Source organism: Centroberyx affinis, unplaced genomic scaffold, assembly GCF_046629955.1.
Source record: "Centroberyx affinis isolate AG114_WGS23_722 - 3 ecotype Tasmania unplaced genomic scaffold, CSIRO-AGI_Caff_v1 ptg002505l_1, whole genome shotgun sequence".
NCBI classification, from domain to species: domain Eukaryota; kingdom Metazoa; phylum Chordata; class Actinopteri; order Beryciformes; family Berycidae; genus Centroberyx; species Centroberyx affinis.
In genome coordinates this window covers 326,118-354,026 of record NW_027280727.1, presented here as the reverse complement: position 1 = coordinate 354,026, position 27,909 = coordinate 326,118, and the positions used below count along the sequence as shown (strand labels likewise).

General features: G+C 44.1%; 2 protein-coding genes across 3 annotated transcripts; both read left to right on the top strand.

Annotated features, from left to right (window-relative positions):
* Positions 1-746: 746 nt before the first annotated feature.
* creb3l3l (cAMP responsive element binding protein 3-like 3 like) lies at positions 747-7,935 on the top strand. Its single transcript, XM_071534237.1, has 10 exons — positions 747-877; positions 1,900-2,040; positions 2,532-2,931; positions 3,201-3,313; positions 3,562-3,654; positions 3,933-4,039; positions 5,318-5,386; positions 5,514-5,598; positions 5,796-5,889; positions 6,241-7,935. Exons 2-10 carry the CDS (start codon positions 1,900-1,902, stop codon positions 6,645-6,647), a joined length of 1,509 nt encoding a protein of 502 aa, XP_071390338.1. The 5' UTR covers positions 747-877; the 3' UTR covers positions 6,648-7,935.
* Positions 7,936-11,144: 3,209 nt separating this feature from the next.
* On the top strand, positions 11,145-12,838 carry gadd45ga (growth arrest and DNA-damage-inducible, gamma a). Of its 2 annotated transcripts, none has more exons than XM_071534235.1 (4): positions 11,145-11,270; positions 11,387-11,488; positions 11,609-11,819; positions 11,974-12,838. In XM_071534235.1, exons 1-4 carry the CDS (start codon positions 11,218-11,220, stop codon positions 12,085-12,087), a joined length of 480 nt encoding a protein of 159 aa, XP_071390336.1. In that variant the 5' UTR covers positions 11,145-11,217; the 3' UTR covers positions 12,088-12,838. The 2 variants fall into 2 exon arrangements, with proteins under 2 accessions (XP_071390336.1, XP_071390337.1); XM_071534236.1 differs by having other exon boundaries at positions 11,154-11,270; positions 11,396-11,488.
* Positions 12,839-27,909: the final 15,071 nt, after the last annotated feature.

Below are 27,909 nucleotides of genomic sequence, written 5' to 3'. Positions count from 1 at the left end.
GAAGTCAAGACATGAACTTCTGTGTCTTTAATGTTTAATTGCACTTTTCTCAGATGCCTTTTCTTTTCTATTGTGTTATGATGTCACACAGGCTGGTTTCATCTCATGCTTAATATATATCATTACATGAATCAGTGTACCACAGAGATATTACCATCTTATCTGATGTATCTCTATGAGATGTTCCTGCTGCTAGATTGGTTGCCCCTGTCCTGGGTCAGCAATGCTGAATGACCCTTATTTGTCCCTGGTCTGAAAAAGCCAATAAAGCTATCAATACCAACCACCAAAAGTAACAACTGTTGATGTGGCAAATCAGTTTTGAGCAGACTCAGACTATTGTGTTGTGAGTTCTAACTCTGTAATTGGGCTTATGTTATCATCTGATGCCATATAGGCTACATGCTCGTGTACTGATTAAAAGCAATGAAATTGAAACATATCAGTCTTTGTTTTTATAAAATAATTCTACAAATAGGTTATGCTTTAGTGTGTGTGTGTGTGTGTGTGTGTGTGTGTGTGTGTGTGTGTGTAGTGTGGCTATATTTCAGAGAGATGTCTATTAAAAAAATAAATAAATATGTTAACAAGAACAAGTGCAACAACACTGACATATTGCAAGCTACTACTCACTGCATTGTGTCAGTACGTCTTACTATAGCCTACTACATTTCCCAGAAGGACCATTGAAGACTACGCACGCAGATCCGGCTTTACGTGATGACGCAAATTTTGCCTTGTTGGAAGGTGATTTCACGAGGAAGACGTTTGACCGGAGACGGTAGCATAGGAGCGATAGCAGAAACGCTGAGCAGAGAAACCCAGAGCCACCCGGATACACTCACTTGAATGGTATTTTATCTGCTGTCATCGAACGGTAAGAAAATGAATATAGACGTTAGCTGTGTCTATTCTTTTTTATTCTGTCTGTCAACGACGACCACGCCCTCCCGGTTAATAAAAGCTCATGATATGTTCATGCAGCTAACGTTAGCTGACTTGCTAATGCTGGTTGCATATTTCCTTCCTTCTGTCCTCGCACTGAACAATGCAATTACATTTTCCACTCTGTTATAATCAACAGTTTATTAATTATACTGTCACATGGCCACTGCTCGGTAACGTCAACGATAAGTAGGTCATGTTGGAAAGTGTATTCTCTCTGCAAGACAATAACGTTAACGTTACACACACCCTGCACTCGGACTCTGCTTTTCACATTTGGTTAATAATGAATACAAAGGAGACATTTGTGGTTGCCTCGCATTAATAATCATGCAGCTTATTTTGTTTTGACACTTGACAGAGAGTGTGTGTAGTCGATTCTCGTGACAATGGCATTTGGGAGGGGGGGCGGGTCCTAGCAGAAGATGAGGTCATGATGGGAGGCTGGCGATGATGCAATACCAAGCTGTTTACATGGCAGTTAAGCAGGCGTGTTACACTGTGACCCAACCGGATCTAACCTTTCATACTCAGGATACTACTTTACCAAGATGAATTGTGCCTTCGTGGCAGTCCCATTAGGTATTCATGTAACTGTAAGATGATTCTTGTTAGATTTTTTTTGTTCTTTTTTCTTTAAAAAATTGGAGAAGGAGCAGACCTAAATTTCACTGAACATGGACCATGCTCCATTACTTTTTATCACATGACTGCACAGCAGACTTGCTCCATCATGGCAGTAGTGCAGGGGCGAGCTACAGAGCAGCACCCCTGGGATCAGTGTCTTGCTCAGAGACACTTCAGCAGGGTGGGTGCTTGCTGACACAGGGGTTTGAAGGATGGTCTCCCTATATTTACTAAGTCACCCTGTTGGCCTGTGATATTAGACCCCATGGGGATGAATAAATTATCACATTATCATTAATATCACTGTATGTCCCTGTGTTTCCGCAGATGTCAGTGACCGAGGACCTTCCAGACATGGATGGAGCAGACCTGTTAGGGCTCCTGTTCCAGGACGGAGAGGACGGGACCACTGAGCCCTTCTTCCCTGATGGGAAAGGGCTCATCGAAGACTGGCTGTCTGAACAGGATGTAAGGCTTTCAGACACCCAAGTTTTGCCTTGTATTAATGACAACATATAGAATACCTTCCTCGACAGAAGTCTGCCAAAGAAAAATAAATTTAGGATTAATTAATGAAGTTGGTCAGATTGCTGCTAGCCAAGACAATATCTGACGATATTGTTTGTTTTTTCTATCAAATGACTTAAACTACTCCTGTATTTTAAAATTGCTAAATTACTTTCTCTCTCTTTCGACTAAAAGCTCTGATTTGAGACCAGTTTTGCCTCACTAGTTCATATGGCCATGTGACTAAGAACAATAGTTGTAATAATAACTACTACTCTAAAACAGAGTTTACAAACTGCTTTACAATCAAGAGTACAAGAGTAGGTGCCCTGTCAGTTTTAGTCTTAAGTCTAGTTTTCTAAATAACCAGAAGGCCAGGTTGCAACTTCAAGAATATGGGTCTGATGATTATTTAGTGTTTCGGATGACTGTATCGCTTTATTTTTCCCCAGATGCTGACAGGTGTGGATACTGAGGACTTTCTGTCCAGCTTGCTAGAGGGAGATGACAACATGGCTGCCATCTGCCCCTCCCACTCTCCACTGGGCAGCGACAGTGGCATCTCCGACGACAGCAGCACTGGCGGCGGGGTCGGAAACAACAACCGTCTGGGATGCCCGAGCCCCCAGAGCAGTGATACCGACCTGGTGCCCAGCCCCAGCTACTCCCAGCCCAGCCCGGTGTACTCGGACCCGGCCCTGGTCCCAGGAGAGCTGCAGGCAGAGAGCCCAGAAGCCTATGCAGTTCAGACGGATCACAGCTACTCTCTGCTGCAGGGCGGAGGGATGGACATGGATGTCCTGCAAAGCGTGAGGGCAGAGAAGCCAGATATGGATGTCTTCATTGATTTGGGTATGTGTGGGGGGTGCAGTTCAAGATCTCTTGTAATTTGTCGGCTGGATAGGCTTCATTGAATATTTTATAACATATCCCCTCCTCTCCTTGAGGTAGGCTAAACACTGAAATCCCCTTAAATCCCCTTAAATCACATGGATTCGGGATTACTACAAGTTGGAGGGTGGGATACTGCATACTGAAGCAACAGATGGGGAAACTCCCTGTCAGATCAGAATGTTAGACTTGAGTTTATTTTAAATATGCATATTTTTCTTGTATATCAGATGACCTGGAGAGTGAGGAGGCAATGAACGAGGATTTGACTGATGAGCTGCCCTGCACTTTGTCCATAGAGGACTCAACACAGGATTCAACACAGCCCAACAAAGCAGAACAGGTTAGTTTTTTACTTGTCATTGATACAATTTTAGGTAGGTAATGAAGCCTCAAACATTCAGTTTAGTTTGCGTCATAAGTGTGCCTGTGTCATGTTCTATTGGTGAGCTGGTTCTTGAACAAAGAAAATAACATGATGTATGCTGCGACTTTGGCGCCATCTAGTGGCACCTTCTTGTGCTCTACTCTACTGAATAACCACAAAAATAACAGGTCATTTGGAAAATTTTGTTCCCTTCCTCCCTCCAGTTCCAGTTTAAGGAGATTGTGCTCACTGAGGAGGAGAAGCGGCTTTTGGCGAAAGAGGGAGCAACCATTCCCTCATACATGCCTCTCACAAAGGTAATAGTGAGCATAATCACACTATTGCTAACATATTCAAATTATTGTACATTTTCATAGTAATTGATATATAATAAACATATTGTTAGCAGTATAATACTGAGTAATAAACTGTGATTCTTATAGCATTGGCTAGTTTATATCTTGTTCTGATAGTAAAACATAATTTTCAGTCTGGGCCTTTCAGCACTGAGGCACAGCTGCTCAGGACTGTTATATGCACTTCGTCATCTGTCATCTCAACAGTCTCATGAAAGCTCTCTCTCTCTGTGTCACAGGCAGAGGAGAGGACCCTGAAGAGGGTGAGGAGGAAGATCCGCAACAAGCAATCTGCTCAGGAGAGCCGCAAGAAGAAGAAGGTGTATGTTGATGGACTGGAAAACAGGTGAGAAAATGAAGCCGAAGTATGTTTGAATGAGAAATGTATTATTTCTAATAAAATCACCTCATTAAATTAAAGTCTATCACATAGATATAGCCGTTTCTACCTCCGATTTGAGGCAGACAGTCACACCCACCACAGAACTTTCTATACCCCAGTGTTTATGAGTCCAGCACTCCTGGGCCCTGCTTGTCGTACGTCATTTAATTAATTCAGGCTAATATAATGCCAGCCGTTTCAAATTATCTTGCTTATTTTGCATCTGGCTAACTCGATTCCTCGAATGCAGGTGGCAGATTGATTTGTCAAATGTTGACGTAATTATCTTGGATAATTGCATGCTTACGTTTTGAAATAAAGGAAACATGAGTAGGGAAACCATGATCAACAGGCATGTGACTATTACTGCAGTTGAGCAAGAGTTAATAACGGAAGGCTATGAGGAACATGTCTTATCCGAAAACATATCTTTACTATGGAATGTAACACTGCCAAAGTCTCTAAAATGAGAGAGCAATCGTTGCAATAAATTGCAGCTAAATTATATGTGGAAGTAGGCTATTTATAATTGCATCTATAGCCCATATTGCATCACTGTAGTTACCTATATACTTAGGTATTTAACTCTTTTCATTGTGGAAATTATTCAAAATGGCAAGATTTTATTTTTCTTGCCTATAATGAGCCCACAGTCTATGATCCTTTTTGCTTCCATTCTCAGAGTCAGAGGCACAGGCCCAAAGAAAAAAATAAATAAATTTGATTTGTTCCCAAAAATAGTCTTCAAACTGATAAACTATAAACTGGATTAAACCTGTATCTTTCAAATACCGAAGAATCTTGCCGATCTCTCAATACACGTTCTTTTCTAAAAGTGGAAATGAGTTCACGGATGGGATAATCTTAGAAAGCCATGGTCATAATCCAGCTAACTCTGGCTAAACCTGCCTTTTTGCAGGGTTTGACTGTAAGAGCTGTTGCTCCGGTTACAAGTTAGGCTAAATTTTAAGATTGCTTCAAGGAACAGAAAATCCCAGGCTTGCATCAAATTGTCAACAGCCTTTTCCAGGTGACTCATGCTGCAAGTGGAACATAAAAAGAGAAATTGGTCAATAATTTGCTGCCCTAGATTCCTGTGATTAGTTGAGGAAATACAAACCTCTAACCACACAAGGCATGATGTATTTGATCAGATTTATTTGTATGTGACAAATTGGCTAATGACCTCAAATGTTTGGATGAAAATACTTGTGGACTTACATGATGCACTACCTACTGCAGGGTTGCCATCTGCACAGCACACAACCTGGAACTACAGAAGAAAGTCCAGCTGCTGCAGAAACAGAACATGTAAGATGACTAACCTCAGAGATATTTCTTCTGCATTAACATGTAGCAGTACTGCCTAGAAAGTAACTCTGAGTCTGTTATAAACTACAATAAATCTTTATCTTCCTTTTCTTTCTTTCTGTTACAGATCCTTGATAGAGCAACTGAAGAAGCTGCAGGCTATGATGAAGTTGTCCACTATGAAGACCAGCACAACCAGCACTTGTGTTATGGTAGGAGGAATAACACAATATAGCTCAACTTGTTCACTCAATTAACTACTTGATTACTTACTCACTCAAACACACTAACAACTTGCCCACTCACATCTATTCTCATATTCAGTGTGAAGTTCCTCATTCTTTGGATCAAGAATTTCCTTTATGCCCCACTGTTTTGTCCTCACTCTCTCCTCACTTTGGCCTTCCAGGTGTTCCTGCTCTCTTTCTGCCTCATCATCTTCCCTTCAGTCAATCCGTTTGGCAGCAGCACAGGACAGAAGGAGCTCTACACACCCTCCACAGGTAAGTTTTGTTATATTTCAGCTTTTCTTGCCTTAGCTTATTTTGATACACATCACTTAGTGGATACTTTATTTTATTATACTACACTGCCCGCTTTCCACCCTCTTGGCATTTTATGAGTAGTTTTGCGCCACACATACAGAGAGGGGAGTCAGGAAAATGAGGAGAGATAAAGATAAAGGACTTTTCAGCTGAATAGCTCTTTTGACAGCTTGCTATGTGTACTACAATTTTATATATGTGATTGCGTGACTGAGATTTTATGAATTGCTTCTTCAAGGATATGGCTTCGTAGTTTCAGAGTTGGTGTAACTGTAACTACATGAAAACATTTGTCCTCCGTTCTTGCAGTCATGTCCAGGACCTTGCGCTCGCTGCCGCCAGATAGCACAGATGCCATATCCTACGTCGACCCTGAAGAAGAAGAGCTTCTCCTGGTGCCCCAGGCCGAGGTGGAGAACGTCAAAGCCATCTTCGCCGGCGGTCAGATGAACCACACGCCAGACTACCAGAGGGTGGAGCAGCCTGACTCGGAAACGGGCGTCAACAGCAACTCCTCAGCGGACTTCCCCAGTCCCGCTCAGGCTGCCGAGATGAAACCGGGGTCGGCCGCTGGAGTAGGGGGCTTGCAGGAGGGATCCATCGATGCTGTAGTGGCGTCCGCTGTGGCCTATGAGGTCCCAGGATCCAAGGATAACTGGATCGACCGGAAACCCACGTCTGTCATATTACAGCAGCACCGCTCAGATGAGATGTAGGAGACGTGGATGGATACAACCACCAGAGGGAGCCATATTCCCAACGGTTTTAGGTGCCAGAGGGAAGCTTAAACTTGCAAAAGGAGGAAGGGAAAATAATTGTCAAGAAGTATGATCAAGTCTGTCTGTCCCTACTTCTCCCCTGTAACCGTCTTCTGACATACTACTGTTCCTTTGTAAGCACTTTGTTCTGATTTCCCTGTTTCAGTGATCAAAAAGGACTTGTGAGATTTCATGTGTAGGCAGTGTTACCTAATCAATAAAGAGTAGGACATTGCAGAGATAACATACAGTACAGTATGTTTCCTTTTGCAGAGACCAAACTGTAAAAAGTGGTGCTGCATAATCATATTACTTAATGGCATTAACGGTGCCCTGGCACCACCAGGCCACCAAATTCCAGGGAGAGTTTTGTTTGACTGTAGTCTCTACCCGTCTTTGATTTTCTCCAGCAGGTCCAGATGTTAATGTGCCTTGCTGATGAATGACCTTGCTCTCCCATAGTGAATAATTCTGGAAAAAAAAGTAGTCGAATAGTTTGCACAGTCAGCCAGCCGCATCCATAGCATAGTACAGTATAGAATGCTTTATTCTCATTATGCTTGATCAAAGTGGTGGTTTGACCGCTGCACTGCTTTAGCCATTGCAGGACATTTGGCCATTTAGAAGACTTGTAAAGTTTGTTAGTACTTCCCTTGTAACAAGGGTATTCATGCTCCTTTTCATTTTGGAATGTTTTGATTTTTATGTTGTATAGTAAAGCAAGAAAAAAATATGTCTGCAGAATATAGAATGACACACTTTACCATTGACTTTGCCATCATTAACTGACCCCAATCTATCCTTATCTCTTCTTTTACAACTTTCGGGAACAGTCGTTACCCTTCGACAACTTGTCTGAAATACCTCTTGACACCTGTGTGCAGAGAATAAGGGGTTTCATATATTTGCTCGGTAAACTCTGTTGCAGTAAAATATACTCAAAAATGTAATGACCTGTTTTGTCAGTGAGGCATTTTTGTTATTTTTGTGTATTTCTTATGATACTATCAGTGCTAGATGGAATCTAAATGGTATTGGAGCTGCCTTTTGTTATGATTGACCGTTCATGAGATTTTAAATGTTGATCATGTTTAAAAAAAAATGCACTGACATTTGACATAGTCCAATAATGGAATGTAAATAAGCTCAAATGATTGTAGCTCTTCCGTACATTTGAACTCTTTATGTATGTATGTATGTATGTATGTATAAGACTTGTCTCTGAATATCTATAATAATAATAACAATAAACCTTTTTATATATCAAAATGGCAGCTTGACTTTTCCCTTGGTCAAAGGTATTCATGAACAAAGGTAAAAGAAAACCTGAACTCCAAATCTTGGTCACAATAAATATTTGTGCCATGTTTTGACCCAGTGTGGGTCTTGCATGAAAGAGTCCCACATTACACAACTAAAACGCACTGCAAGAGAGTGTGTGGATATTATTTTGCCTTTGTTCAGTACTTTAGTTCATTTGCCTTATTTTTACTCTGCACCTAAGATAAGTATGTTTTGTTCCTATGCTTTTTTTGCTTGCTCAAGGTCACTTCAACAGTAGTTTTGAGGTAAGGGAGAGTGTTTATTATTTGTTTTTCCCATCCAGATTTTCATAGCTGGTCTGGGGTTTTCCCCACTTAGCCATTTTCCCCTCTTAGCCTCACTGCTTACTGCTTTCATTACTGTAAATGCCACATAATTTCAACAGCTTCCAGGCACAAATGCCAATAGACTGATATAGTTTTATTTATCCAGCTAGTATATCAGACAGTGCATTGGGTTAATAACACCACTCTGGGAAATGGGCCTAAAGGCCCTAAAGATATAATCATGAAGGTGATATTTCATTTTTCTTCCCCAATAATGTGGGTTACTGGGACACCTAATTACGATTCATTTTTAAAGTGGATTCTATGTATGCTGCCTTTTCACCCATGAATTCCTGCTTTTGGTTTTGCCCTGGTCACATTCCTGCTTAACAACATTGCCATGCCAGGCAGGTGACAATTGGTCTACATTTAGCAGTATCCTCAGCTTTGGGGAATAACAGCATACGGACTGATGACTCATTAAGTATGGGGTAGGATCGTGAGTCATAAGCTTATTCAACATGTTGAGACTAGTTTTATAGAGGAAAGGTCACTCTCTGTATCACCAGCAGGTGGCAGTGTTAGCCCAAAATCTGACACTGAACGCACTAAGAAGAGGCTCTTTTCTCTGTCAACACTGTGGTCAACTCAGCTCATCAGATGGTGTAGATAGGATACAAGTGTAAAATAATCAAATAATCAGATCCACTCGCACTCCAGTAAATGTCTAAGTGGTTCACAAATAGGCCTACGCCTCATTTGACTCATCATTCAACAAGAAACCCTGCTAACCTCCCCTCATGCAAAAACCCTATTCATAGGCTAATATTCCTATAAGGACTTAAAGTGTCTGGACTACTCAATGGTGACTTTATAGTGATCTCATCTTTCGTTATGGTATTTTTTTTTTTTTATCTCCCATGGTATAACTATAGGTAATGCTTCTAGGCCTATATTATTTTGATTTTTTTCATAGGATTACTCTAGTTCTTTATGTAAGGCTCATTTGTCTAAGTTACATAATACTCCTAGAATAATACAAATCTAGGATCATTTTGCGAAGTGGCGTGTTGTTCATTCAAGACCAATCAACCGGTGCACAAAACCGCATAGAGCCCCATGGCACCTCTGTAGAGAGAATGATGCTGAATGTAAAAACATGCAATCCACTGATAAGAGTCAGTTTAGCTGAAACTGCCCGAGAGGAGCGCTGGCCCCGGCACGTGGCGCTTTACAGGAGGGGCCCGCGCATCTGTCGGGCATCTGCCGGAGGGGAGGCCCCTGAATGGACTGGGGTGATAAGAAGTGTGGCGCGCGGGCAGCCCCCACCACACACACACGCACACACACACACACACACACACACGACGCTCGCGCCCCCTCCTCCTCCTCCGCCCCCCTCATGAAAGAACCGGGGGCAGGTGGAGGACGAGTGTATTGTCCTGACACAGAGTCGCTGTTGTCTCGGCAGTGAATCGACACGCGTCAAGAAAGACTGGCAATTATGCAAAGGCTTCGTTTTCAATGGACTAACACAACAGTGGCGTGTGCCGGTCACAAGCTGTTCTGGTCACTCCTCCAAAGATTTGGCCCTGAAGAAAAAATGTTCCCCCTTATTCAGGTCACGGCAGGCTTGCAGATCTCGCTTGCAGCGGGGCAACTCTGTAACTCTCTGGCTAGACTGTAAACACGGCGAGTTTAAATAACAGGCTGCTGGGAAGATCTGGTGCATCCACAACGCGCATGTGTTTACTGTTGAGAGCGATGATGCAAATACAAAGCAAGGCTAGGGATGTAGGGGAAGTTTGGCTATATCTGGAGCATTGATTCCCAACATGGGGTCCGGGGACGTCCAGCGGTTCTTGAGAGGGTTCCAGGGGGTCCACAGCAAGATGGGGAATAGTTGAATTTCACTGTTATATCACTAAGCACAATAACAGGGGCTCCGAGGATCTCCCCACTTTTGTTGTCACCCCTATCACCCCACCTACATTGGCCTACCTGGTTATTCCTAATTATGTAGGAAACCATATAGGCCTATAGAAACACAAATGGAATTCCGGTGGTTCGGAAAGCGTAGGGAAACCCCTGATCTAGATATTTCAATTAGGCTTTATGGTCCCCCGTGGGCGTGTGATCAGAGAGATTTGCGTTGGTCTTACTGGTCCCCTGTTTTATAACTGGCATGGGAAAACACCACATGTTGAACAGTATACTGCATAACAATTATATAACCCTCAACTAACACAGGGCAAGAGCAGACTGCTGCAGGGATCATTGTCTCCGGTGGTAAACAAAAAGAGAGGCAAACTATGACCTCCAGTCGTGGGTCAATCTGCCCGCAATATAAACAAAACATCAATTACATAGCCTAGTCACAAAAAACACACATTTAAGCTTGTGTCCTCAAAAAGACCCTATCTTCACATAACTTTAATGATGTGTGCCACGAATTTAGGTCAAAAGATGCATGTCGGCCCTGAAAATGTGGGTAAACTCGATTCCGCAAATAAAAAGGTGGGAAATTGTGTTTACAGTGGGCTCACCCTTCACTCCACCCGCTTGACGTGAAATGCAACCTTTGGAAACCCATCACAAACAGGACTTTTAGTTTTTGTACACTGTGGTGATGTTGGATGTTGACAACAAGGCAAGGGGAGGGGGGGATTTCTAGAAAGGTTGTAATCCTGCCCCACGTGGGCTTGTCTACATGATCACCGTAACTGCCCGGGGACTTTTGCTTTCCTCTACCCGTCCGCTCTGAGCCAATGGTAGGAGGAAGGAGCGGAAAACACCGCCCCTTGCCGAGAAACTACGCTGCCCCGCTATAAAACCACCCACAGCCTGTTCCGAGCTCAGAATAACGCAACAGCCTACATTGAGGACAGCACAACCTATTTCTATTCATTGCAAAACCCGATCGCACTTGGATTACAATTATGACTCTGGAGGAGATCCGCGGACAAGAGAACGCAATGGAAAACGCCGATAGGTAAATATTTTAGACTCGGACACTGCTCTCATTCCAGCCTTTAATTTTACCGCTGTTATTAGTGCTATTTTCACAGTATGTCCAGTCTCCTAATGAAATGTATTTTTCTCTGTTAGGGTGCAAAGTGCAGGCACTGCCTTGGAGGAGCTGCTGGTCGCTGCGAAGAAGCAGGACTACCTGACAGTTGGGGTTTACGAGTCTGCCAAAGTCATGAATGTGTAAGTATTGCAATTCGCGAAATGCTTACACGTTTATTTGCATGGACATTTTTCTAAATCCTCCACATGCATGAAGGGAATGTGTTCTGACCGCTCTTGCTTCCCCCCCTGTCCTTACAGTGACCCAGACAGCGTGGCATTCTGCGTCCTCGCCACCGACGAGGAGTACGAGTGTGACTTCGCTCTCCAGATCCACTTCACGCTCATCCAGGCTTTCTGCTTCGACAACGACATCAACGTGGTGCGCGTTAACGACATCGAGCGCCTGGCTGATCTGGTCGGCGCGGACGCGACCGGCGAGCCCAAGGACGCGCACTGCATTCTTGTCACGGTACGTCCCGGCCACACACAGTCACGAGCCACTAGTCAGCAGCACTCCAGTGAATCATGCATGCATCATCACTCCTCTGTCTGCGTTTTCTGCACACGCTGCCCGTCTGTCTGACGCAGGTGTCTAATGGTTTTGCCTCTTTTTTTTATTGCAGAGCCCCAGTGCAGACCCGTGGAAAGACCCTGCTTTGGACAAACTGAGTCTGTTCTGCGAAGAGAGCCGCAGTGTGTACGACTGGGTCCCCGCCATCACCCTCCCCGAGCGCTGAAGCAGATGCCCCCCCTCCCCCCCTGAAGATGCTTCATATGATGATGATGATGAAGAGAAAGTAAAGGAGCGGAGCCTCAACTGGGGGTTTCAAGCCTTTCTGCCTCCCCTGGCCTGGATTAGGAGGCTGTGGCTGGAGCCCCCCCTTCCCCGCTCCCAGCTCGTTGGTTCTGGATCACCCTGAGGAGGGGTTAAAGTTCAGAGGTCAAGTGTGGACTGGGTCAGGTGTACGTGGACTGGGCCACTTTCAGGACTGAAGGCCTGATGGACACTGATAAGGAGTTGAGTTGGACTCTACTGTGTAGCGTGCAGGAGAAGTTGATTGAGTGGTGACCCGATAACTGCCCCGAAACCAAAGGCAATGGGGGAACTAAGAGTGGAACGTCAGTGAGAGAGAGAGAGAGAGAAGGGCAAGAAATGGACTTCTGAAAGTGTGGAGGTTGGATTGGAGTTCACCAGAAAGTAACAAGGGAGACGTTGGACCTCAAGAGGGAATCTGAAGATGAATAAATGGACTTTTCTTGTCTTTGAGGGATTTCCAGTGCAGCTACCAAGAAGTACTTGGAATAACCAGAGACATTTGCTTGCAAATCCTGATTTGAGCTGCTTCTGTACCTGTGAACGGACACAAGAAGTACATTATTTTCAAGGACTATGATTTTACTTACTTTAAGATATGCAGAAGAAAACAATGCAATATCTATTTTAACTGTACATATTTTTCATGTTTTGTGAATAAATATTTGAAATCAAACTCATTCTCTCTTGTCAGAAAAGTTATTTCTTCTGTGCATTACTGATCGATTTAGCTTCACAGTCAGCCATTGGCACTCACTGAACCCAAGAGTAGACTAAGATGCAGCTACTGCAGCTTCAAGAGATTGGGCTGAGATAGATGATCCAGGAAATGTTGCACATAGACATCAGCCACGCCGCAATGCCCACAATACTAAGAAAAGAGGTAAAAAGTAAAATGTGGGTGACAGAAAGTGAGATTGAATTATTGAAAGTGAGAGATGAAACAGAGGAAGAGAGAGTAGAGCAGTTGCAACAGAATGATGCTTGTGACATGTGCTCTTTCCAGGCACTGACCTTTTACCGCCCATACACCAGCTGCCTTACGCGACAGCTTGCACAATCGCAAGGGCCAGGAGCAGGGCCGGGGCTGGGGCAGGGGAACTGGGAGGCTGGGGGGTCCTGATGGAGAGAGAGAGAGAGAGAGAGAGAGAGAGAGAGAGAGCTCTCTTTTGTTTTCAGCGCAGTGGCAGCTGGAACCAGACAGAGAGCTCTCTGTGTCAGTGGGGAGTGTGCTTAGTTGTAGTTTTGTGCATCCAAGTGGAAATGGGAGGTTGTATTCTGTTAGGAAATAATAACACAATTTTGCTGTGCTCCAGAGTGCTGAGTCTGAACTTTACCTATCAGCGATGCATTGTTGGGAAACCATATTGCATACTTGCTTTGCATGCATTGAAAGTTCAGTTTAATAAGTAAATGCTGCTGTAGTTTCCAAATTCTTGCACACACAAAAGGCAACATTGGGTAATTCACTGGAGAAAGAAATGAAAACTTATGCATATGTGCGTTTTGTATTCCTATACACACACGTGCACTCTCTCTCTTTCTCTCTCTCTTACACACACACACACACACAGACACATATACTGGACTGGAACTGGAGTAGCGTTATTGCAGAACTGGGGTCAGCAAGATCGTGAGTGGCAGGTAAAGGAAGTGCTGTGGTCGACTGTGAGCTGAAACTGACAGTAAAGACCAGCCCACATCAAAGAGACGGGACTTCAGAGGAACTTACCTCACTTTTCTCTGCAACAACTCAGTCTTCCTCCAACCACTGGTCATACACACTCAACTGCTGCACTCATCCTTGTACACACAGGTGCACACAAGCATAAACAGGCATTCACAGGCTTACACAGTCACATGTATATCCACATACACACACACATATGCACACACACATACACATACGCATGCACACACACACACACACACTTGTCACATGTATATCCACACTCCCACACACACACACATGCTTGTCACATGTATATCCACACACACACACACACCCATGCACACACATGGATGCGCGCGTGCGCGCGCACACACACATACGCACACACTGTCCTTTTATGTTAAAACTGATGCCAGTTAATTGCTCAGTGTTCTAAGAACAGAGGATGCTTTACTCTCAAAGTGGAAAGATGCAAGTCTTTTCATAAAGGGACTTTCCTCGGCCATTAATAACTGCACTGGAAGGCATATGGCAGACTCAGACTTCCCTTAAATGCTAACAAACTATTCATTTTCTTTCCAAGCACTGTCAAAACTATAGATAGCTTGGCATTTAACATTCATAGTCATTTGAGAAAGTGATTTGAGAAACAGCTTGGCTTATGATGACTGTCCTTTCTTGATGGTTGTTGAACTCTGTACTCTGCTATGATTAAATAAAAACTCTGTGGGTGTAGCGAAAGTCAAAATGCAATATCTTAGAAAAATATCTATAAGTCTCAACTACCCCATAAGGCACACCATGCATTATTTAAAAAAAAGTTATATGTTCATGATGTAAACATTAACAATAGCAAAACGTATTTATAGCATATATTTTCTGCAGCACATCCAATGTCACTGTGACATTTGTCTATGCAGGTCAGCTTCTTGTCAGGCAGCTTTAACTTCTCCTTTCTGCCATGTGAATCCTACCAGCAACAACAGCAGTGGCAATCATGTCTGATCTTGACCCATTTTTGTACAGAAAAGGCAACATTTCAGTCATGCCCCAGATAGGATAAAAACAAATTTTCTCAAAAATATAAATGTTGAATCTTCCATTATGTGCTTTAGGCATACAGAATAGCCGTAGCTAATTGTAAGGTAGTTACAATTAAGGTTATTGTTGGTAAATCCTTGACCTACTTTGTATAAAAGGTATATTGATGGCGTCATGTGATATATCAGATTCTCTTTGTGCTGTCTAAAGCCACATCTCTCCAGGTCTCCATCTCTCAAGGGAAAAATACAGTCTCAATTTGAATCCATCATAATATGCAATCTATATTCATATGTAGGTTGAATATGTTGTATGAATGTTTTGTTCAACAGTTTCATGTTGTATCATAACAGTTCATGATATATAATCATCAACAGAAGTCTCAAGACTAAAAGTCATCTATCCATTTATATATAATTTCAACCCTAATTTCCATAGCAGCAACCTATGTAAGCTCTCTGCAAGACTGAAAAACAACAACATGTCTGTTTTTCTCTCAGTGTTCCTTTTGGCTACAGGTGTATGTGGGCCAACAGAGAACAAAACCACTAAGGCTACAGCTGGAAGCGGCTCATTGCTGCTGCTGCTGTTTGTTTGTAGTTAACAAACGTCTTCTCCTTGTGTTGCCTGCTGCTGCTTTATGCCAAAGCCTGCAGCTACAGACCAGAACGAGACAGACCGACTGTCTGCATGAGCTCCAAGCCAGAGATCCACAGCCACGATAGACTGAGACAAAGAGTGAAAACATCAAGAAAGGGAGGGAGAGAGAGAGAGAGAGTGTGTGTGTGTGTGTGTGTGTGTGTGTGTGTGTGTGTGTGTGTGTGTGAGAGAGAGACCAGACAGATGTGTGCTCTGAGAAAACTTTATTTTTTTTTCATCTGTGGCACAGAAAGATGGTAAACATCAGACAGCAGCCAGCTTACTCCACAGCTGTCCAGACTGTTCTTCTTCCTGTCTGGGGGCCTATGGGCAGATTCTCCTGTGCGTGACATATAACCTATACCAAAGAATTCAGTTTATCCTTGATTGACCTGCTATTATAGTCACCAAATACGCACAGTGTACACAGGATAGATAGTTGCAGTGAAAGCTGAAGATCTCCGAACTATGTGATATTGATAAAATGTATAGCTGTATACCTTGCCTATACAATGTTGAGAGGGAGAAGACAAATGCATAATCTTAATGTTTTGAATGTTTATTTTAGGCCATGAAACCTGTACTATATACTGTATGATCCAGCATGGAGTGCACTAAATGTATATTATGATCATTACTTACTTTTAAAACTATCTAATGCTTGCTGTTTAACTATCGTAACTTCATTTCGGTTGGTGAAGTGTTACAGTATGTACCTCCATATTCTCACCTGTGAGGGGATCCCAATGATTCCCAGACTCAGGCTTCGACTGTAAATGCTAAATGCTTACCAGGGACTTTGGTAGAGTGATACTCTGCCCTTCCCAGAGCCATTACTTTCATGGAGAACTGTGGTCCATTTCTTCCCATTCCCCTCTGCATCTCACTTACAGTAACTACAGCAAGATGAGATTACACAATGAGCTGGCAGGCAGCACCCTCCCCCTCCCCACCCCCAACTCACCTCACCCCACTCTCTCTCTCTCTCTCTCTCTCTCTCCCTCTCTCTCTCTCTCTCTCTCTCTCTCCCATGGCCAGATTGGTACCATGAGCTCATGGTCCAGCTGGCTCAGGCAGGCAGTAGGGAGAGATAGATAGATGGATGGTCGGTGTTGGGTATCTCTAATCTAAGTATGTGTCACTCACTGGAGAGATGAGCTGGACCTTGCTTCTGCTGCTGTTGCTCAATTTACAGTGAGCTCACTCCTTAAAGGCCAGGTGGTGAGCCAGCAGAATAAAGCAACTGGCAAAAGGTCTTAGATTTATGGTGCAGGGAATTTCTCACCCATGTGGTGGCCAAGGTGATTCCAGTACAACAATATATACACCGAGGTTGCTGTTTGTGACAAGGCCATATTGATCTGTCACTGGTGGTTTCTGAGTTTTGTGGTTGCGGTTAGTCTGAGGTAGCTGTAATTGCTGAGGCACCTGCTCACACCCACACCCACATCCACACACACACACACACACACACACACACCTGGGCACCTGGGATGACTGCAACGTACTCTTAGGGGTGAGATCACCTGATGCTACACTCTCGGTGCAGAAGTAATGATCGCGGTTGTCTGTCCAGAGAGCCTATAATCAAGCCCAGTAAAACAGCTGTGTGTGAGCCAAGGGGAGGGTGACCAGGTTACACACACACGCACACACACACACACAAACACCTGACGTACAGTTAGAGATTCACTGTGTCCCCTTGGGGGTAGAATGACATACACACTGCAGGTCGTTGCAGATGAGGTCATGGCACACTGTTAGCTGCTGTTAATGTGAGATCCTATTCTGGTTCTGTGGTCACAACCAATGAGACAGGATTGCAGTTTGAGAGGATGAATGTCTTCAAATTTGGAAGATATAGTCAACTGACTGTTTTCAGTGTCTTCAAACGTTGCCTTGGGATTGCATCAGGGTGTTTGTTCAACAGCAATTGAAAGGATTGACTGGATTAAATGTGTGATATTTGAGTGCAATATCTTTACTTTTAGCATAAACAAGATTATGCTTGTGCCCTCATTACCCTTTGCTATGAAGCCTAAAATCTATAAAAAAAAAAAATCTTCTATGGCCGTTGATAACAGTGACCTCACATAAACCTCAAAGCCAACTAAACTTAGACCACTTAGTCCAAGTGTCAGGTTTCTAATTTGATCCCCCCTCATGGTACTTTTCACATGTAATCAGCACCATCACAACAAACATACACAATATTGAAAGTGAAGAAACACTTTGAGACGAGTAAACAAGTAGACCTCTGAACCAAAAGAAGAATGTGACCCAGGTCCACTAGGAGTGTCAAACGCATTCTGCTGGTATTGATCAAATGAGGCTGGGGCTTCGGGCTCGTCTCTATACATAAGCTGCATAAGCTATTTCAGGGCAACTGAAATAGCTTAGAGAGGTCAGAGTCTCAGCCAACCCGCTTCTTCAGGGAGGGAGCAGGAGAGAGAAGAGGAGGGTAGAAAAAGGAGGAGGCAGAGTCAAATACAGTGTAAAATGTGGCAAAACAAGGCTAAAGTTGCTATTGTACTGGAAAAGTTGTGGCGTTTAATGAATCCATGAATGGAAAATTTGTAGATGCCATAATAAGCAGTATGCATCATGGAATGTGTTCATAAACGTCTGACAATGCAAACTGTCTCTCTCTCTCTTGATCTCTCTCTCACTCTTTATCACTATCCCCCGTCTCCCTCTGGATTCTATTCATATTTGCTAGTTTACTGTGGAAGCCAGTCTGGCCGAGGTGGGGCGATGCTAAGTGATTTGCCAAATATGGGGAGCAGCCTCTAACCTCGGAGGGGCTGACACATAACTGACATAGCTGAGTTTATCCTTCCAGAAGCACATGTACTGGAAGCCATGCCAGGAATCCCCTCTCATGGCCCGCAATCCCCAAGTAGACCAGCGGGCCGGAAGGCATGGCCATAGAAGCACAATGTGGAAGATACAGTATGTGAGAGACTGCTGCTGGCCGCACACATACTGACATGCACACACACATAAACACACACACACACACACACACACACACACACACACACCCAGAGACATACACACCCAGACACCCAGACACACAGATAAAATGTTGGACATTTACTGGGCAGTTGCAAGCTCTTTGCTCATTTGTATATTAAGTTGCTGATAGACTCTGTCTCGGCATTCAGACACAGACAGCAGACAGGGTGACTGGGTGACCGGGTGGATTCAAGGGTAGATAGAAAGAGGGGAAAAAGCAAGAGGGAGGTGCATTGCATGGAGTGTGTACATTCCAAATTCCATCGCACTGATGGGAAAGGCTATGTAAGGCTAAACAAAGTAGTATCTGAAAAGGGAACACTCATTCTTACCCATGGGGACTGTTTGATTCAAGCAGATGTCGGAGCAAATGCACACACACACACACATGCACACGCACGCACGCACACACATACAGAGAGAGAGAAAGGAAAAAAATCTCTTAGTTTTAATAGGTTTAGTTGCAACATGATTATGTGATAACATGAGACAAATGGTAACACTATTAAGTAGAGGGCTCTTTGCTCTCACTTTTAGGATGTGCATGGTGATGTGGTGTGCAGTCAGTAGAAAGGTGACAAGGCAGCACAACATGTTTTCTGAGAGAGAGAGAGAGAGAGAGAGAGAGCATGGCCAGCACATTTGGCATGGCAAGCAGCACACAGTAACAGCGTGACTATCAGACTCTCTGCCTCTCTGCTCTCAGTGCGCATGCTAATTAGAAACCTCGAGAGAAATTGAGCGGACAGGGACATGCCCTCCCTCAACTGGCAGAGAGAGAAAAAGAGGAGAGGAAAGGTGAGGAGAGGAGAGGAGAGGAAGGAGATAGGAGATGAAGGAGACAGAAGAGATAGAGGAGAGGACAGACAAGGATCCCTGACCAAGGCCTTGTTTGCTCGTGGTCTGCCGTCACTCGATTACAGGCCTCACAGAGGTCAGGGCTATTAGAGGAATGATGATGCAGCAGCTCACACATTAGAGACGCCTCCTGCTCATGCACAAACAACTTATTTTTCTTCGAAAGAGTGTGTGTCAGTATGTGTGTGGCAAGTGTGTAGTTGTAGAATATGAATATTGTCAAATTCTGCACACACACAAACACACGTACACACCATACAGACTTACATGCCAGATAAGGTGAGGATGTGATAGCCTTAGTGGAAAGGTTAAAGATTAGAATACGTCCACAACATGTTTTCAGCACTCTTTTGTGCATATGTGGCGTAAATGTTTTCTGTAGGAGTTGAAAACATGCTCCTTGAACCATTAAGGTATTGCGTAATAATGTCAGACCTGGACTGACTGACCATGTTCTTGACAACATATCTTATCTAATGCTGTATCTACTCTAACAACAGCCCCCGAACACTCAGTGACAGAACAAAACAAACAGCAGCTGGGTGCATGTTCATACACTTTCCCTTAACTGACTGCAGCACGGGAGAACAATGGGACTCAGTTAAAATGATAAACATAGACCATGCATGAATATTTTGCAATAACAATGAGCCAGTGTCATGAACAAAAGCAAATACTGAGAAAAGCTTAAATTGGAGTTTGACATTTTCTTTCATGCTTGATAGAACAGTGAAGGGTTTTCAAGCTGTGGCACGATGTGCAGCATTTCAATTTGAAATTTCTCCCAGAGGATGATTTGAGAATGCAATTAGCATTTTGCACAGGGTGCAAAAGGAGAGAGACATGTTTTTCAAGGACTTTTCAAGGAACTGATGCAATTGCCCCTCTTGCTTGCAGTTCTTTTTTTTTCATAGCAACATACCATACTTACCCCAGTAACACACTGAGGGTGCATGGCAACAGTGATTCCTTTTATCCTGCCTCCTGCCCCACTCCCATCTCTCCCTATCTCTCCGTTTTTCTATGCCTTCAGAAAGCAGATACCTCTATAACAAAACAAGCCCAGTGTTTATGTGGGTGCACTGTCATTAATGAAAAACAAAAATAAGCTCTTTTTGTTTTGCCGGTGTTACTTAATCTGCAGGGATGGAGGGACATTCAGAGGAAAAAGGGAGAGAGGGGGAGGGGCTGTTCTCTGAAGCTTGGGCTCCAACCAATCAGAGGCCAGGATTAGCTAGAGGCAGGCATAAACATGGGTTGTTGCTGTTGGTAACAGAGATCTGATTGGTTCTTTGCAGGTCTTGCTCAATGGGATAGGTGTACCAGTGTGTGGGTATTTTGATCACTGTTATGAATGTGTTTATCGGCTGTAATGTTCTTTAATAACCTTGTTATTCTTCTTCCCCTTCTGTTTTCAGTTAAAGAGGAGGGTCTGATCAAACCACAGAGGCCATGCTGCAGTCATATTGTCTGTGCTTTTACTTATCACTCAGATTTTTTTCTTTTATCTGAACTTTGTTTACCTTCAGATTCTGGCCTGCAGAGGAAGGGACATATTATGTTATCTGGTCTACAGAAGTAAACACACAGCCCAGACTGGACTGGACATCCCGCAAATGACAAGAGTATGGGAAAGATGTGACGCTGAAGGACAGGTCACTGACACTGCTGTTGTGACACAGTGCGGGCGTAGGCGCATGCGCGCGTTTGTGTGTGTGTGTGCGCACCTGCTCTCCCATACTGACGTGTGACTGTTATTGACTTTCACCCTCTGCAGCACACGCTCATGTGTTGTTGTAACTGATACAAAACATACATACATAATACACATTTTCTTCTCTGTTTACCTAATTCTCACCCACTCTTTTCCCTTGTCTGTCTCGGCAGTACCCCTCTCTTGTTTTCTCTCTCTGTGTCTGAGTTTCTCCCTCTCTGTTTCAGTTTTACCTCGGATGTGATGGTTCTATGTCATAATGTCATATACGGTCAACATGTTTTCGGAGGGCATTCTTCATATGCCAGGCCCTTAATGCCACCAGAATAACACCTAATCCAGGAGGTCAGCCTCTGCCTGCACCCAGTGTCACACCCTGTTTACCAGAGAAGACAGAGCTGACAGAACACACAGTGCCGCGCACGCCGGGTTTGTTTACATGCTCAGTATGCAGTTCCTTCCTGAACGGGGCGGAGCCACAACCCGGCATTCCAGTGTTGCTTTGGAGACAGTGCGCTGACAGTAGCCAATCAGAGAAAGGGGATTATGATGTGTGTGTGTGTACCTCATGTTGTGTGTGAATAAATCAAACAGTGCTATCTGTCAATCAGCATGTTGACAGAGGGGGATTTTTTAATCAGCTCACTCAAGGAAGAAAACACACTGGGCAATAATACCCTGGATCAAACAAACACATGCTGCTAAGCCAATTAAAAATCAACAGTCTAATCTCAGTATCAAGGGTTATGAAGAGACTGTGTGTGTGTGTGTGTGTGTGTGTGCATGTGCGTGTGTGTTTGTGCTTGGTTTGTATGAATGCTCTCTTTAAGATTATTCTTATTGTTGTGACAGAAACATTTTCACGTCTTGACCTCAGCATCATATAGAAACTGTGTGTGTGTTCAGTTGACATAAGAGTAGTATGCTTGTGTATACGGCTACAAGTATGTGGTGTGTGCGTGCATATACACATGTGTGCATGAGCGTGCATGTGCTTATGCATATTTGTTCCTTATACAGCTGTTATTGTTATGACAGAAGTTAATTGTCAGCTCTAGCACCTGCCTGAGGTTCCATTACCGTAAGGATCCTGCTGTCTGCCAGTTTACACTCACTTTATCACTGTAGACACACAAACGACAGCAGCCCTGCTATTTACCCAACTATAAAATAAGTTTAACTCACACACTGTAACTCAGACAAAAGTCAAATAACACCGTATGTGGACTCAGTCTTTAATATGTTCCAAGCAGCGCTGGCAATTCCACAGGGGCGCTATGATTTGCTCTCCTGTGTTGTGATTACAAAATTTAGTGTTTGAAGGAATCATCACGTCAAATCATAAAGAGTAAAGGGTAAAGGGTAAAGAGGGCAAAAAGAGTGTAAAGTGTGCTCTGTATTTTTGTTTGTGTGTGTGTGTGTGTGTGTGCGAACCAATATACAGTAGGAGTCATGTTATCTGCCACACAGGATGCAGCTGCAGCTAGTAAACAATATGCTCATAATAATGTGTGTGTGTGTGTGTGTGTGTATGTGTGTCTATGTGTGCACGTGTGTTCACCCATCAGTGTGTTTTACTCTATTTCTTTAAAACAGGTGCTTCTTTGTCATCTGTGTCTATTCTCTTTTCTTTCTGTCTCTTAATCTACTGCTAGCTCTTCAGCCAAATGTGCCCTCAGGCAGGACAGAGGTAATCTAATAAGTAATCCATGGTTAGATTTATACTTAACCACATAGTCAATCATGGGAAGAAGAAAAACATTTTACTGGGGTACATTTTTTTCCTAAATAGTGCACAAAATGTGTTAACTGTGCAATCACATTTGCCCAATCACTAGCAATAGGGATGCAGTTTAATAACAGAATGACCTTTCCTCCACAACAGCAAAATGGACAGGCAAAAGTGAATAATAATGTGATATTTGGGGGATGTGGATTCAGTGTCTTGCTCAAGGACACTTCAGAAGGGAGGATGATAGCTAACAGCAGGGCTTGAATCTGGGTCCTCCAGTTTAAAAAATAGTCACCCTACTCATTATACCACCTGGCTGGCCCAATGGTTGGTGTGAAGTGGCCAGTTATCAAACAAGGGCACTGCGTTTGTTGGAGAAAGGCAAATAAATAATTGTGCAGTACACTACAAAAGCAACACATCAAACAGCCCAAAAGTCGGGCCAAACGTTCTCTTTTTTTCAGACAAACCACTTATCTCTGGAATATGCATCCAGCCTGAATGTGTTGGGGCTAAAGTGGCTCCTTTGTCCCCTTTGAACAGCAGTGTGCCAGACAGACAGTTTATGAAACAAAGAACCGGGCCAGCCAACCACAACATCCTCCACAGACTCCTCAACTCTACCCAGCAACTACTGTACACTGATATTGAGCCAATCTGTGTCTGCTGCGAACAAACACAGGCAAACATGTGTGCACACAGACATGGACACAGACCACAGACCACAGACACAGACAAAGGAGCACACTTGGTTTTGCAGTCAGAGAGGAATGTATTTGCATGTTTGTTGGTGTGTATGACTGTGTCTGGCTGTCTGTGAGGGTCTTGTGTATCAGAGTGTGTGCCTGCCCTTTTGCATGCATGTCTGCATGTGCTGTATGTGTACACAGAGGAGAAATTAGGAAGTTCTGCATCTGCTGTTTGTCTGTATTAAATAATGATGTCTTGTATAGTATCTTGCACTGTCTGCAGTATGTGTGTGGGTGGGGTGGTCACTAATATGCAGATATACATGTGGGCTCTGTGTGGCCAAGCTGTATACGCAGCCACAGCGCAAGGCAAACTCCCATTGACGTCTGACTTGGAAACTGACAAAGACTGACTTTGTTGCCCAAAAGTCCTTAGTGGGCGAACCGAAAGAACCCAGTCTTGTGTGCCTGCGTGACTGTTTGTATGTATGTGTGTGTGTAGGTTGGTTGGTGGGTGTGTGTTTGAGCAAAGGGGAACTTTAATCCCTGCTGCAAATTAGGGGGTAACTCTAGCCTTGCTAAAGGGGTCATAGGCTAAAATCCACTGATTGATTTAGGAACATCTCAAATCCTGACCCCTTGACTGACCTGACCTCTTTCTTTCTTTCTTTTTCTTTCTTTCTTTCTTTCTTTCTTCCTCTGTGCAGCACATGGCTCCCTCTCGCAGTATCTCCAACGCCCTTACAATGAACAATACCCCCATACAGTTTGCAGTTCTTCATTTCACTCCCTCCAGCCTACCTCCCTCCCTCACTGCCCTCCTCCTCCCTTCCCTGACAGTGTTAAGTGTGCCATATGGGTCTGTATCTTAAGTGCGTGCATGGGTGTTGTGTAATGTGTGTGTGTGTGTGTGTGTGTGTGTGTGTGTGTGTGTGTGTTCAGTCTGCAGCCCAGAGTGTCCTTGCCGTACTATGTCCTTTCAGCCCTTCCATCTCTTCATCTCAACGAACAGCCAGACATGAGTCTCTCATTCAAATACAGTCCTTTTTGTTGGCATAGATTCAAAAGCAGTCAATGTCTCTTAAACACACACACATATACACGCATACATGCATGTGCACACACACACACTCACACACACACACACGCAAACACCAGTCCCTTAGGGCTTGTTGCCTTTGATCTGGATCTTACTCATCCATACACAGTGCAGCAGGTGTGAGGCAGTCGTCAGGTGTGTGTGGTGTGAGAGTGCATGTGAGCATGTGTGCGTATATGCAGTCATCAGCCATATGGCCTTTGGTTCCTAACTACACACACACCTAACCCACCTCATCCACCCACTCCAGAAAATCAGCCTTCATACAAAGACACACGCTTTCACCCAGTCTCCAAAGCAGCTGCCGTCTGCACCTTGCAGTATTTAGACAACACTCCGCTGACTGGTGAACTGCACAACCAAGAGCAAATCACAGCCATTGCTAGGCAGAGCCTCAGCCAATCAGACAACTGGGGCTGAAGGCAATCAGCAGTTAAGCCAATCGGTGATAAAGAGAGAGCGCTAACCAATAGCAGCACGAGCCAGAAACTGAGGCAGTTAGAGATAGAGATGAACCAATCAGAGCCTGAAGGGTGAAAGCATTGATGTGTTGTTTTGCCAGCTCCGCTAAGAACTTTTCCTTTATAGTCATACATCCAAGATTATAATGCCCTCACTGTGTAATCCTAACTTTATAGCTATTAGTGCACAGGGAAATACAAACTTACATGAGATCAGAGTATTGCAGAATAAATCCTGTCATGTTTTTCAAGAAGTATACTGAAAAAAGTGAAAAGAGACATAGGTCTATAGGCTATACACATCATCCTGCAGGCGGATGATGAAATCAGGGTAAAAGGCACAGCATACAGCACAGCATATTTCTCTGTTTTTGAATTTTTAGGTACTGTATCAGTGGCTGTGTGTGTGTGTGTGTGTGTGTGTGTGTGTGTGTGTGTGTGTCTTCATGCTTCTGTAAGTGTGCCGGTGTGTCTGTGTTTTCATCTACGTCCCAGGTCGCTCCAAACCCCCCGAGTTGCTGGACAATAAGACAGAGAGGCGTGTCATTGACACACGTGCTGCCAACTGTTGCTGAGACACAAAGCGGACATAAAAACCACTTTACTGACTGTGAAAGCCCCCCCCTTGACCACGGCACACTCCAAAAACACTAGCCACACACACCCCTGTCCTGGCTCCATTGTCCCGAATGAATGAGATGAGGGGGTGTGCAGTGTGTGTGTGTGTGTGTGTGTGTGTGTGTGAGGACAGCTGGCTCTCTGGCTCCATCAGTAGCAGCTGCCCTGGCCTCAGGCCCTCAGGGTGGAACAGTGAAGATTAGAGGGTGGCTGGGGTGTGTGTGTGTGTGTATGTGTGTGTTGAGTGGGGGGGTGGGGGGTGGGGGTGGGGTCGGAGGGGTGGGGTGGGAGGGGTGGGGGCACGTGTGGCCTAGTCTGTGGTCTAACAATGGATGAATGGAGGAGAAGACCTCCCCCCCCACTTTTTTTGTCCGACCCCCTCATGTCATTTTCTTTTTCATCGCCTCTCCCTTTCTCTGTTTCTTTTACACAAAACAAAAGGAAGCACATCTTTCCTAAACGCTCCTGGAAATGAGGATGCAAGGTAATTATGGGGAGAGAAAGGGAAGAGAGAAGGACAGACAGAGAAAGAGGCAGAGAGAGAAACAGCGATAGAGAGACACACAGACACACTTAGACACAATCATAGAGACAGGCAGACAGACAGAGAAAGCAGGCAGCGACAGCTAGTCGAGGGGCTAGACAGCGGGATGGAGACAGCGACAGAGTTTTGGGTCCCCGTTGGGTGCTGAGTGGGGGCCGGCTATGGTGGCTTAGCGACAGCTGTTATTCCTGCCTATAGGATATATGAGCCAGGCCCTTTCACAAATACAAGGCTCTGATGAAGAATGGAGGGGCCACTTTTCTGTGCGTGTGTGTGTGTGTGTTTGTGTGCAGAAGGAGCAAGAGCTTTTGAAAGGGAGGGCTGTGGGGTGGGTTTTTGTCAGGAAATAAAGAGCGGCACACTTCACCCAAATGTCTCTGCAAATAAAAAGAGCATTCTGGCAGGAGGGAGGGAGACAGACTTTCACCACCTAAAGAGACGTTTACAGCCCTGTTTTCATCCGTGTCAATTTATAAAAACACAATGGGATCCCCAGGCCAGAGCCACAGCTTGTTGACATAGAGGAGTCATTCAGCTTCACAACAACATGATATTTACACAGCAATGAGGGCTTGGGAGACCCATGCAAATCTCGACGGTTCCTAATCAGGAAAACCCTACAAAGGTCCTATTCTGGTGAAATCCCGTCTTTACCTTCAGACGTCATGAAAAGTACACAGAACTGAAGGTTAAAAGCCTTAAACAGCATTGAGTCATGTTTGCAAAATCCTGGTAATGGAGACAAATGATGGCAAAGGATAAGTGAGGTTGGAGTCTAATTACGAGAGATAGTGTATGGCACGTTGTAAATTGCACATTGAGTCATCCGTAATGCAGTGCTGACCTTCAGAAAGGATTGTGCAAAGTCTATTTTTGTGCTTTGTTTAATTGTTTTCATAAAATGCTGATGCAAGACTGACTCCTAGCTGAGTCTTGGCTTTGATAATCTTTACACCCTCCACTTCTATCCTCCTCCTCCTCCTCCTTTTCCTCCTCCTCTCTTTTTCCTCCTCCACAGACATTGCAAACCCACTGACCCTGGTTGCCAGGGCAACACGTCAGTCTGATCCAGATTGACAGCTCTATTGAGGTTGTCATTGTCTCCCATGACAACCAACGAGCAGTGGTTAATTAGGGTGAGGGATGCCCCAGTAATTAGAATGACGGTTGATTCAATTACAGGGCCTTTGTCTGAAATTCTGTTTCTTTGTTTATCACTTAACAGTAAAACATTGTTGTGTGGCATAATGAAAAAGTTGTTTGTTTCAAGACATAACTTTGTCAGGGAAACACAATGAGGCTTTTAAAAATTTTGAAAATGTATTACATAGAGGCAGTTGACCCCACTAGATAATAACTGTCTTTGAATGGCTCATTCAGCACATGCCAGAGAATGTATTATAAGTAATCTTAACCAGATCTTAACAGCAGCTGCCTGGACTATCTGATCAGATACTGGGAGTCCCACTGGAAGCAGTAAGCCAATCAGCTCAATGGAAACTTCCAGCAGAGCAGAGAGGAGATGACTGGGATCAGATGCAAGCCTTTATTTAGTGACTGACACCTAAAATCTAAGGCTAATTATAACTGATCCGCCATCTTGATACCGTATCTTAGCGATTGAACCCAAATCTTATATTTGACTATTTCGTCAAATGTC